The sequence below is a fragment of the Peromyscus maniculatus genome, chromosome 20 (assembly GCF_049852395.1).
Source record: "Peromyscus maniculatus bairdii isolate BWxNUB_F1_BW_parent chromosome 20, HU_Pman_BW_mat_3.1, whole genome shotgun sequence".
Taxonomy (NCBI): domain Eukaryota; kingdom Metazoa; phylum Chordata; class Mammalia; order Rodentia; family Cricetidae; genus Peromyscus; species Peromyscus maniculatus.
Genome location: NC_134871.1, coordinates 36,196,387 through 36,209,274, shown reverse-complemented (window position 1 = coordinate 36,209,274; position 12,888 = coordinate 36,196,387). Strand labels below are relative to the sequence as shown.

Here is a 12,888-nt window from a genome sequence, read left to right as displayed (position 1 = left end):
TTGTCCAGTACAAGAAAATAATGTCTACATCTCCAAGGTAACTGATGGACTTTGAGATAGGAGGTTCCTCTATGTGGAAAGGGTTAGGGGAAGATGAGTTGAGGGGGTCTGTCAGCATCAGCATTGCTACCCTCCTGGCTTACTGGCTTCCTCTTGTAAGATTCTGAGGCAACATCCCCTGTGGTCAGCTACTGGGACTTCCTCTCCTATGACTTGGCAAAACATTTTACAGAAACAACTTTACCCTAATAAGGGCAAGCATCCTTTGTTTTTCTTTTTCTTTTTTTTTCTGTTTTAGGACTAGACATATCTTAAAGACGGTAGAAAACTGTAAAATTAAAGGAAATAAATCTATTGGCTTGTTCCTTGTTATCACTTATTTCAGTAGTAATCTCAACTGATAAAGTGTACCAGAGGCAGGGATTTGGGAATAAGATCAGAAAATGTTAGATTTGATATGGTGCCAGTAGTTTAGGGAATAGATACATCTCTGGTTGGCTTTTCTTCATGTAAATGGAGATGGCAAATCTACTTCATGGAGCTGTAATGAGAATTGAAGTGGAGAAAACAAGACTCGTGTATTGCATAAACAATAAGCAATATCCATATGCTAGATGCTTCCCATTGGTTCTCTTACCTTTTTCAGTGGCCCGTTTATCTGAGGGTAGCCATACCTGCACTCGTTATGTGTCCATGAAAACACACATTTCCTGAGAAATATTTAGATATTTTATATACATCCTTGTACTTTCTGCTGGGGATCATGGACAACAATCAGAAACTATTGCTGCCTCCTAGATCTACATGTTTGCAAGGACTTACACTAGGGTTTTACAGCTGGCTAATGAGTCTCTCTTAGATACTCCTCATCTATTCTCTCTCTCTCTCTCTCTCTCTCTCTCTCTCTCTCTCTCTCTCTCTCTCTCTCTCTCTTGCTCTCATTCCCTTTCTCTTTTTAAAACAAGGATACTATTCAAAAATGAATCATGAAAAGAAATTCAAGTTTCATGGAAACAGATAAATCCTGAATTTATCATTAGGAACAAATGCAGACAAAATTTAACCCAAAAGCACATCCTAAAGGTACTGAAATGAGTTTAACCACATAGAGATTATAGATTGCCAAAATAAGAAGACTCCACTAGAGAATTCATATTGTGTATCTATCTGGACAAGAAAGACTATAGCTTTTATATTGGGGTTTATATTTAAATACAATTTAAGTACCTAGCAATCTACCCAGGCTCACCATTTCTCTGATTTGTTTTTTCTTACTGTGTAGCTCACAACTGTATCATTATCACATCCTCCCTATATTGATATGCATAATCTCCATCCTTACTCCCATAGTCCTCACAAGGTAGATGACCCTTGGTGGTACTTACGTCCTAGAATATGGTTACAGTTTAAATAATCATCATGCTCTGTCTAGTTCTCATAAAACTGCAAACTTTTGCTGTGGATATCAATCTATATAAATAAAACACTGATGGCCAGTGACCAGGCAGGAAGTATAGGCGGGACAAAGAGAGAGGAGAATTGGGGAAACAGGAAGAAGGAAGGAGAGACACTGCAGCCACGGCCAGGACAAACAGCATGTAAAGACACCGGTAAGCCACCAGCCACGTGGCAAGGTATAGATTTATAAAAATGGGTTAATTTAAGATATAAGAACAGTTAGCAAGAAGCCTGCCACGGCCATACAGTTTATAAGTATTATAAGTGTCTGAGTGATTATTTTATACGTGGGTTGTGGGACTGTGGGGGTTGGTAGAACCTGGAGAGAAGCCCTCCAGCAACAAACTTTGAAAAATTTGAAATAGTGTGGTGGTTTGGATAAGAATGCTGCCCCTTGGAGCTCATATATTTGAATACTTAGTCACCAAGGAGTAGCACTGTGAAAGAATTTAAAGGATTAGGAGTTGTGGCCTTGTTGGATAAAGAGCATCATGGGAGGTGGACTTTGGAGTTTCAAAGCCCAAGCCAGGCCCAGTATTAGTCTCTCGTGGCCTGAGGATGAGGATATAGCTGTCAACTACTGCTCCAGTGCCATGTGTGCTGCCAGTCTCCTTGCCAAGACGACAAAGAACTATGAAAGATGAACCCTGAAACTGTAAGCAAGCTCCCAATTAAATGCTTTCTCTCATAAGAGTTGTAGTGGATAGCCATTCCAGCTTTGACCTGGAATGATCTTTGTAACATGCCATTTACCTACACTCTAGACTTCTCTGGATTTTAGTATGTGTTTTTTGCTTGATATTGTTCACATTAGTTGTAGTTCCATCTTATCTAGGTCTTTATATCCCTCATTACTCCTGGACAATATTTGATAACCATTCCTTTGTATACAGTCTTGTATTAGGTTAGAACCTTCTTATTTAGACAAAAGGGGGAGATGTAGTGGGTAGCCATTCCAGCTTTGATCAGGAAGTTTCAACCCCCATTGAGGCTTCGGTAACTGTCATGCCTACAAGGCAGGGCCGAGAGAGGACCCTGAAGACCTGAGATCCAGATGTCCTGGCTCTCTTGGTTCCTGGACCCTGGACGCTGGAGGTAGACTGAGCAGAGTTCTCCAGAGAACACTGCTGGACTGCGCTATACCTTTGTCAGACCCTGTAGCCTATCCCTTCACTTGTAAGTTACCCCACAAAATAAACCTCCCCTTTAACTACACAGAGTGGCCTTAATAATTTCACCAATAAAGAATTGCCTTGATCAGGGTGTCTCTCCATAGCAGAAGAACAGTGACTAAGACAGACGGTGTCCAAGAATGAATCCTATGATACTTGGTGGAAATCCAAGAAGCAAGTCATGGATTTGGGCATAAGCCCAACATGCCAGCAATTAAGAATAAAGACAGAAGCAAGTATAAAATGAACGACAGGTAGTGACACAAACATAGGGAATTTGATGGAATAAAATGGAGAAAATATGACAACTGTGTTTTTGATGTAATGCATAACCAAAGAGGTGCTAAGGCACAAGAAGATTATGAGAAAGAAGCCAAAGACTCAGAACCTCTTTTCATTTTCCAACTTCTGCAAGTAAAAAGTCTGTTGGGGGAATTTTGCAGGCTCCATGGAAAGCTCATTTTCTTAACTTTTAGGGGTCAGGTAATGAGTGCCATGGAAATGAAAGCTTTTAATATCCATAGCCAGAAGCCCAAACCAGTTGCCTAAGGTGCTGGTTGCATTGCTAGAACTTGCTCTGTACTGAGCACATTGCCTACTCACAGGTTCCAGGGCACTTGCAACATCTGAGCAGCTGATCTCCCAGTCTCAGAATTCCATGGTTTCACCCCAGCTATCCCATCACCCCTCTTTCTAGAGTTTGGGTGGGAGTTACTCTGCTTGTTTCTTGTTGGGCAGAGAAGACAAGATGGTTCCGTGGTCCCCTTATCAAGAGGGATCACATTTGGGAAGAGGTCACTATGAGATCCCTAGACTTGAATTCTGCTGCCATGACTGATTTGGGTCTTGATTGTCCTCTGGGGAGAAGTGAGTATACCATGTTTGAAAGTCAAGGGTGGAGAATGTAAGAATCTCTGACCAGTGAAGGACTACAGTAAATTAGACATTATTTCAGTAACTTCCTCCTCCTACAGCTATCTGCTGTTTGTCTTGTCAATTACTCTGACTTGTGATGATTCCTACTGATAAAATTAACTTTTTGCACTGTAGAGACTTTGAGCTTGGCCATTCAGGCTGCTTCAACTCATGCATGACATATGAGTGGAAATTTCAAGTGCCTGTTGTAAAAACGAGCTTTAGAAGTCACCATGTGTTTCTGCAAACTCTCTTATTCTTTTCACTCTTCGTTAAAATAGGAGTGTCTGAGCTAGAGAGGTGGATCACCAGTTAAGAGCTCTTGCTGCTCTTTCTGAGAACCTGTGTTGAGTTCCCAGAACCCACACAGTAGCAGCTCATAAACATTTGTAACTCCAGTTTTGAGGGATCCAATGTCCTCTTCTATCTCCTTTGGTCACTGAATGCACATGGTGCACTTTCAAACATGCAGGCAAAACACTCATATGCATACAATACCAATGAAGAAATCTCAAAAATAAAACTTTAAATAAAGGGCGATGTCTATCATAGGGCTGATTCTCCAGACTGGATACTAAAACAATGAGGACCTAAGGCAAAGCCACTACCTAGGAAAGTAAAAGCATAGCCTGAGAATACTTGCCCAGTATGTGCAAATCCTTAAGTTTAATACCCCCACCACAAAAAACAAAATACAATTCTAGTCCAAAGCACATTAGACTGTAGCCAGTGTATAGCTAACACAGGACAGGGCCTATTAATCTAGTTGAAGTAGAGAAAGAGGATAACTAGCAATATGGGGCATGCAATTTTAAAGGAGATTAAACCTCGTACAAATATGCACTATTAGAGAGTCAATGTCGGTGTTCTTCTAAGCAGCACAGAATGGAAACACAGAGAACAGTTGGTCAGGTTCAGAAGATTGGCATGGAGGAGAGGAAAGCAACGAAAACCAAAATGCCTAAGAGTCAACTAGATTTAGATCTGTCACTACCAGCCATGTTGGCCTGTTCCCACCTGAGAGTCCCAAACCCCATTACATAAGATGCTTTGAAGAGAATCTGATGGTCTTTCTTCATGGCCATCCTTACTTCTGTACTAGGCTTTGTGAAGTCAGCGAGGAGGACTCAGGAGGGACTGGAGCTTTGAGCTTAGTCCACAGAGAGATCCAAATGTCCTATGCATATATGCACAAATGAGATACAAGCAGAGTCTGACCTACATGAATTGCTTAGCTGTTGTGACAAATATTCCCCCCCACCACCAACAAAAAGCAGCCTAGGGGAGGAAAGAGTTTGCACGGACTACACTTCCAGTCTGTGGTACGTTATTTCGGGGGAAGTCAAGGCAGGAACTCAAGCAGCTAGTCACATCACATGCACAGTTAAAAGCTGAGGTGGCATGTACACATCCATGCTTGCTTGTGTTCAGTGAGCTTCCTCTCCTCTTATATAGTCCGTGAAATGGTGCTGTCCACAATGGGCTGGATCTTTCTACATTAACTAACCATCATGGTAGCCCCCCAAAGAAGGCCACAGGCCAATCAGATCTAGGCAATTCCTCAAAGAAGACTCCTGTCTCCGTTAATTCTTGGTTGTGCCAAGTTGACAGTCAAAACTAACCAGCACATGGACCTTCACATAATCAGCCAATGCTTGCCCACTCCATTTATACATTTCACCTTCTGCACAAGTTGCTGGGTAGAAAATGGAATGGAAAGAGTTCTGGGGGAAAAGTTCAGCTTAGTCATGGTGACCAATTGCAAAGCCACCACCTGTGAAAGTAAAAACATATCACTACAAACAACTAAGGTTTGGATATTTTTTTTTACTGTGAAGTAACTGCTGTGATAAAATGATTGCCCTGCAACTCTTTGCAGGTTATGAGCTTTCCCAGGCTTTGGCCAGAAGAGCAATGTCAAGCCATGATAAAATTCTGTACTATGGGTGTCAAAAGGCCCAGATTGACTTAGATGGCAGACTTGCAACTCATATATTTTTAAGTTCCTAATGTGCAGTGGACCTCATAAGAAATGTGAAGACCTTGATAGATAACAAGAAAATCATAGGCCTTAAGTATACAACACTCACAGCAAAGCAGATTGAATATCAGGAGACTCTTGGTTCATTAACTGTAGCTATGATGCACATTCCAATGCAAGTATAGAGAGCTACAGACCCTATAACTTGATCTAGGAGGGTCAGAGAGGGTTAAAGAAAAAGCTATCTAGGAACAAGATGGAGAAGCAAAGGTGGTGTGTTAAAAGGCTCTAAGGTGAAAGCAAAACTGGGAAAGATGGGATGCTGAAGGTCAGCATGGTTGGATTTTAGATGACACAATGGGTGCATGACTCGGCTCAAACTAAGATAATACTGGACCTCATGGGACTTTATAGGCTGCAGGGATAGTTTGGAGCTTATTATGAAAGAGTAGCACAGACTAGCCATCGAAGGTCTTAATTTAAGGAATGACATAATCAGATTTTCATAGTGAGATAATTCCGTATGTGGTATGCATAATGTATTGGAGAGAGGCCAAGTGACAGTTGGAATGTTAGCATAAAATCCAGGCAGAACGAGGTGATAGCTGGAGCCCCAGGGAGAGAAAATGGAGGTGGAAGGAATGTTGGATTCTAAGTAGAAATAATACTGATGTCTCCCAACATAAAAAAAACAAAACCCTCAGTACTGTAGGGATCCCCAAGAATGTTGACACCAACCAACTTATCCACCTGACTAACCAACCAAACTCTCCACAAAGAAGTCAGTTGATAAAGTCTAATAAGGAATGCATCTTAGACATTTTCTCAGGTATCCAGCTATTTTGCTCTTCTTTCATGTCATTTAATTCTCCAAGACGACTTTGGGAGTATAGATTATTACATTTAAATTTGATAAAATTGTAATTCAAGGAGGCTAAGTAACAAGTCTGAGGTCCCACAGCTTTCATGGTAGGCCATTTTAATCTTAGCCTGCGAGACTGTGAATCCCAGGCTCTTTCCACTGCCCGTGTTACCTCAGTGTTCCTGGCATGATTAGTTCTTTTATTGCTTAAAAAGCATAAATGTGAGCAGAAGCACAAAGTGACTTGAACTCTAATAAAATATAAATGCAGAATACTACCCATTGAACATTTTGGGGAAGAAATCACACTTTTTTGATTCAACAGATTAGTACTGTGGAAATTCTCATAAAATCCCACAATCATATTCCTTTATAGCATCCTGAACTTAATAGCATTTATGCATTATCTTCCATATATTTAGGCTAATTCAATCAAGAACATAATTACATACTACCCATAGTTGAATGTGATCAGAAAATGACAAACAGGAAGAGTTGCTTGATTGAAAGTTTTTGTCATGTTCATACAGGGTGAAGTGACACAGTAGCTCTGAGAAACAACCCTCATTGATCACAGCTGACCTGACTGTGGGTTGCCCATGTTCTACTGCTGGTCAAGAAGGTCTGCTGTCTTCACCACGTTCCGCTATGAGAACACCACTGATACGATCGTGACAGGAAGTATGACCTCATTCTGCTGCCCTGCCTCTAGTTAAGAAGTCTGATTTTGAAAGTAAACAAGGTCTGTGAGGCTGACTCTCCCAAGAATGACAAGCTAGTCTATTCTAGGAAACAGCCGAAAGATCCAGAGGCCACCACCGAAGAACTAAACTGTGCTGTGGATGCCTACCCACAGGAGGGATGTGGGCAGTTTCCACCAGAAGGGGAGATGGGATTCCCTTTGTGAAGTAACTTCTGCACCTGTTGACATTCTGACGGGACTTTCAGCTGAAGAATTGCTGGGTCCAGATTTCTGCACTGCCAACCACGGGGAAGCTTCATATTTCAGCAATCATCCTGTCATTTATCAGTTGGAAGAAGAGCCTGGGGACTCCCTGTGGAGGAATATGTATGAGCGAGTTATATTTCAGAACAGATGCAATGCTTTGATGAACTGGTAGACAGAGTCTGTTTCTTGCAAAGTTCTTAAGCTGTTAACGAAAGTTGTTTTCACAGTTACTAATTCTTGACTAACTGGCATTATACTCACTGTATACAGCTACTTGCTTTTGTAAGATCAAAGAGTGAGACCTTACTTTCTGCTGCAGAATGTCATGACTTAAAAGTAAGCTTACTGCTTGAGTAAAACTAGCAGGCAGTCATTCGGACCGGATATATTCTTACTGTATTTGTCAGTGCTGTAGTGACAAGGGACATGTTAATATGTTTGCTTGTGAGCAATATTTTACTTTTCAAACCAATGATTTTTTTTAAAAATGTGTGTTTTGATTTAGAAATCTTCAGAAAATTCTAGAAATGCCTCCTGTCTTCTTTAAAGGGAGCTTACAAGCTGGAGTATAGGAAAGATTCATGCATATATTATTAAAATAATCTATCTTGAGTCCTAGAATTGATGTGATTGATTTAATGTATTATGCTATAACAATCAATTATTAGTTGCCATTTTATTAAATGTATGGACAGAGCTACTGGATCATAAAAGACTCCAGTCTCACCTTACAAAACTACCAGGTTAGTGATATACATATATATTTCACACACACACACACACACACACACACACACACACACACACACACACTCAAAATTCACTAGCCACCTGGAGGTAGAAATGTATGATAAGAAGTAACTGATCAAAGTTTACACAAATAGTATGCTTGGATGTATGCTTACTTTGTAATTGAAAAGTAAATTATATGCTTTTAGGAATGGAGCTTTGTAATCTGGGTGGTGGTGTGCTATTTGTAGCTCAGTGTAGCTTATGCAGTTTAGGAATGTTCAGGCTGATAGCCACCACAGAAAGCACTGGCCCCTTCCACGGCCACTTGTCAGTGGTTCATGTTGTTGAGCAAAAAAGACAGGCACCAGTCCCCAAGCACTCTCTGCAAGGCGATAATGAAGCTGCGCTCTGCTGGCTTGTTTAAATGCACATGAGTTTGTTTCAAGGACTCTAGAACCAGTCGCTGTTTCAGATTTCTTAATTAAGTAATGCACACTATTTAATCTGGATGACCAATCCACCTTTGTAAGTATTGCTTTCCTCCCAAAATGGTGCCCTTATTTACAGAATATTCAGACTTATGCAAGAAGACAATGAAAAATTAGAATTTGAAGTCTTGGAAGCAGGCATCACCTCACTGAAGCCCCACAATCTGGTCTGCTGTCATCAATCCTACGTCTCTGTACCATTTCAGCAAACAAATCTGACTAGTGCAATTAGTAGATGCCATCTGTTTTGGCATCATTTGTCTATTTTTAATATATAGTCCATCTTTTTTTTAAACGTCTTTTGCAGAAAAAAAAAAATCTGTGAAGTTTGAACGAGCGGCCTTCTCAAGATGTACCGAGTCTCTCAACTGATGTCGACACCAGTAGCAAGTAAATGTGAAACTGCTCTGTGCAATTATCTTTGAACGATTAGAGTCCTCTTAGCAATTTCCTTGCTTTGATTTTGCTGATACTTAGACCATTAGCCATCTGTCGGTAGCTTGTGTTTCTTAAATGCCAGTGTGTGCTTTGGCAATGATTTTGACTTCATTTCTTTCCTTGAGAGAAATGTGGTATTTTTTTTCCTTTTAGGATAAAAAAAATCACTGTTTTTTTAGATGCCTATGCATAAATGTGAAAGGAGACTGTTTATTGGCTACAATTAAGATGCAAAACTGTCTACAAAAAAACGCTGAAAGATTGATAGCTACTTGCAGAAAATAAGGGCGTTGTTCAAACGGTAGTGGTTTTGAGTTTCTTCCTTCCTCTTATTTTTCTCCCCAAACCCCCTTTCTAAGCCTTTCTCACACCCACAGTTTTCAACTATTAAAAAGAAAAGCCCAAGCTGAAAGTCTAAATCACCTTATTTGTTTTAAGTAGTAATTGTCAGTAAGGAAACCAAGTTTCACTGAGCCTGGTTGTTAGAAGTCTGGATACCACCACTGCCTTTTATAAAATATATGGGACACAGTTTAGACTATTAATCACCTGCAACCCTCCTCCAGGTGAAGCCCATTGTCATGCCTATGGCTAAGCCAGAGTGCATGATTAAGCCTTCTTTAATGAAGACTGCACAGGTCTCATACCTTTAAGAATTATATATTTAATAGAAACAAAATCAAACCCAGGGCTAGAGAGATGCACTGTGATGTAGTGTTCACCATGCAAGCATGAAGACCTGAATTCAGATTCACATCGCCCACATAAAGGGCCGGGTATGATGGCATGCACCTATAATCCTGGTACTGAGGAGACATGCTAGTAAAACTGATGAGATCCAGGTTCAGTGAGAGACTTTGTATCAAAAAATCTGGGGAGCAGTAGAGGAAGACACATGCACACACACTTGCACACACAAAATCAAGAATTTATACTCCGCCCAAACAATGCCTTCTGTTTGCTATAGCAGAAGCATCTACTAAGCACTAATAACAGAACCCCTAGCCAGTAATTGAATTCCTCAGATTATGGAGTGAGCTACAATAGCCAACACACTGAGCAATTGATTTTGATGTTTTACAACATCACACAAGATGCTTTTTCTCTTCCATTCATAAGCTCAGTTCGGTGGTCATGATTTGTCACCCTCCACTAAAGAAACCTTTTAAGGACTGTGGAGTGTGAGAAAGACAGAAGACAAAAGCATCTAGATTACTTTGTGCTTTCCATAGGGGAGTGGTGACAAGTGGATTCCTTGTAACTAGCTTTTCACATTGCTCTATCACATTGCTGTCTTCTTGCTAAGGCTGGGACATCATCTAGGCACACCTGCTTATGGGTCACCCCTGTTGCCAATCACGATCATACATGTTGGTGAGATGTTCAAAATTTCTCTCTTGTTTCCGTATGCAGATTCTTCCAGGTCAAACAGAGAACCTTCTGGAGAGCTGTCCCCGACATGCCTTTTCCCAAGGTATGTCATGGGGTTTTTCTCTGTTAAGTCAAACTTCCTTCCTGCCCATCTTATTTTGTGTTGCTTTAAAAGGACCATGGCTATATACTTTTGGGCCTGTGCATTAGCAACTAAAAACTTGTCTACTCTAAGAATGGATTGTTTTTTTTTTCTTTTTAGTGTGAGTATGTAGGCAGGTGTAACCATTCCTTTATTGATTGGAAAACTACATTGAATACTTTGATATGACTGGGTTTCAGTTTCTTTCCTTTTTTTAAAGATGTATTTATTTATTATGTATACAGTGTTTTGTGTGCATGTATGTATGCAAACCAGAAGAGGGCACCAGATCTCATTATAGATGGTTGTGAGCTGCCATGTGGTTGCTGGGAATTGAACTTAAGACTTCTGGGAGAGCAGCCAGTGCTCGTAATGCCTGAGCCATCTCTCCAGCCCCTTTAGTTTCTTTTCTTAACCTGGTATCTTAGTTGCTTTCTATTGTAATATTAAAGCACCATGATGATGAAGACAACTTATAGAAGACATTGTTTATGGGAGCTTACAATTCTAGAGAGTTACAGTCCATGAGCAGGGGGATACAGCAGCAATCAGGCAAGCATGGTGCTGGAGCAGTAGCTGAGAGTTTACATATGATCTAGAAGCATAAGGCAAATAAAGAAAGACCTAACTGGAACATGCATGGATTTTTTAAACCTCAAAGCCCATCCCTAGTGACATATCTCCTCTCATAAGGCCACACCTCCTACTCCTCCCAAAACAGTTCCACCAACTGGAGATCAAGCATTCAAATGTGTAAGTCTAGGAGGATCATTCTCATACAAACCATCACATTGTGTCTTGCCATTTCATTTTACAAGGGTCACAGTATTTACCAGTGTACAAGCTGGTCACATTTCATGTTCTACTCAAACTAGTTGATTCCAACATTTTGTTCAAACTTGCAATGGAGTCTTTGTTTTCCTTCCTGTGATTTTTCTACCAAGCTTCTGTCCACCGGTTATTCCTTCCACAGGCATTAGTTGAGGTTTCCCCAACATTTTCAGAAATGTACCTGTAAGATAAAAGGAATCTAGCACTGAAATTAGAATTTGCCCTTCCTGTAAATTTCAGGTCTTCTGACATTACTATATGAGTCAGCCAAGGAAATATGAGTTTATGTTGGACCAGTTTAACTAGGATTGCATTGTAGCTTCTCTGCAAGTAAACTGTATTAAACAGCTAATTAATTTGCCTTTCTAAATCTTAATTTTTTTCTTTTTTTTTTTTTTTTTTGGATAAATCTTAATTTTTTTCTTGCTATATGAGGAGAATAATAAGTATCCCTATCTTTTAGTGAGATTTGCAAAGGGCAGAACAAATAAAAAATTGGGGGCTAGATTCATGGTGCAACTTCAATTAATTTCTATTAATTAGTATACTATTAACAACAAGCTCATATGTTAATTATTCATAGGTTTTTAAACTGAAAAAGTAAGTAATGTCTGTAGGAAATGTAGAAAGAGGATATGAGACATGGCTTACAACCTACCAATATGTGAGTAACTACACAAAAATTTTTAAAGGCTATGGTGGAGTCTGTCCCTTCACCAACACCACCAGGAAGCAAAATTCTTCCATGACTTGGTTATCATTTCTTAAGACAAGAAAGAACTTGGTATTTGCACAGTTGAGCAAGTTGCTGGTTGTATGTGTGGTTAGGTTTCTGAAATCTATTGAAAAGAGTCTATTGAAAGACAGTAAGCTGCTGGAATGCCTCCAGTATAATTCAAATGAGCGTCAAGACCTAGAGGTAGTTTTGTTACCACTGAAAAGATTTGGTATCACCTAGAATACTCTTACCAGAATGTTGATGTTGCAAAAATATTTCTATTTTATGTACAGTTAAGAAGGAGAGAAAAACTTAAGGACACTTGAAAGGAGAGATGCCCAGGGTTAGAGAAACTGAGGTTGATAATAATGGTTAAAGATTGAACCTCAGAGGGCAGCTAGAAATACAGGTCTGAGTTCTGTAGTTTCCAAGTGCCAAGTGCTCCATTAATTCTTAAGAGGTCAAATAGTATGGAGAAGGAAACATAGGGTAGAAGGCCCCGCCAAAAAAATAGGAATTTGTAACTCACTTCTCACTCAGAAACATCAAGATCTTGGGCAATTATTATCTGGTGCTATTACTGGTGTCTTCCTTTTCTTTTCTACAAAAAGAGGAAATGATAAGCAAAAATGATGTAAAATGAAGTGGTCCAGGCCTCTCTGGAGAGAGCTCATTTCTGGCATTTCCAGTGTCTCAGGTCTCTCTGCTTATACCATTCAGTATTTTCATCAATGATTTAAAGTAAGGACCTGACAACATCAGTAAGTCTATAAATATTTTTAATTAGCATAAAAATATTACAAATCATTGGGGGCATTTTTTTCTCCCTAT

At 39.9% G+C, this 12,888-nt stretch overlaps 1 protein-coding gene across 1 annotated transcript in view; it reads left to right on the top strand.

Annotated features, from left to right (window-relative positions):
* Positions 1 to 7,129: 7,129 nt before the first annotated feature.
* The window catches only part of Tmem71 (transmembrane protein 71), a 37,475-nt gene continuing 31,716 nt past the window's right edge, over positions 7,130 to 12,888 (top strand). Inside the window, exons 1-3 of the mRNA XM_042264951.2 lie at positions 7,130 to 7,457; positions 8,865 to 8,947; positions 10,409 to 10,469. Of these exons, the coding sequence (XP_042120885.2) occupies positions 8,908 to 8,947; positions 10,409 to 10,469 (101 nt within the window). The 5' untranslated portion in view covers positions 7,130 to 7,457; positions 8,865 to 8,907. The remainder of the gene's footprint in view (positions 7,458 to 8,864; positions 8,948 to 10,408; positions 10,470 to 12,888) is intronic.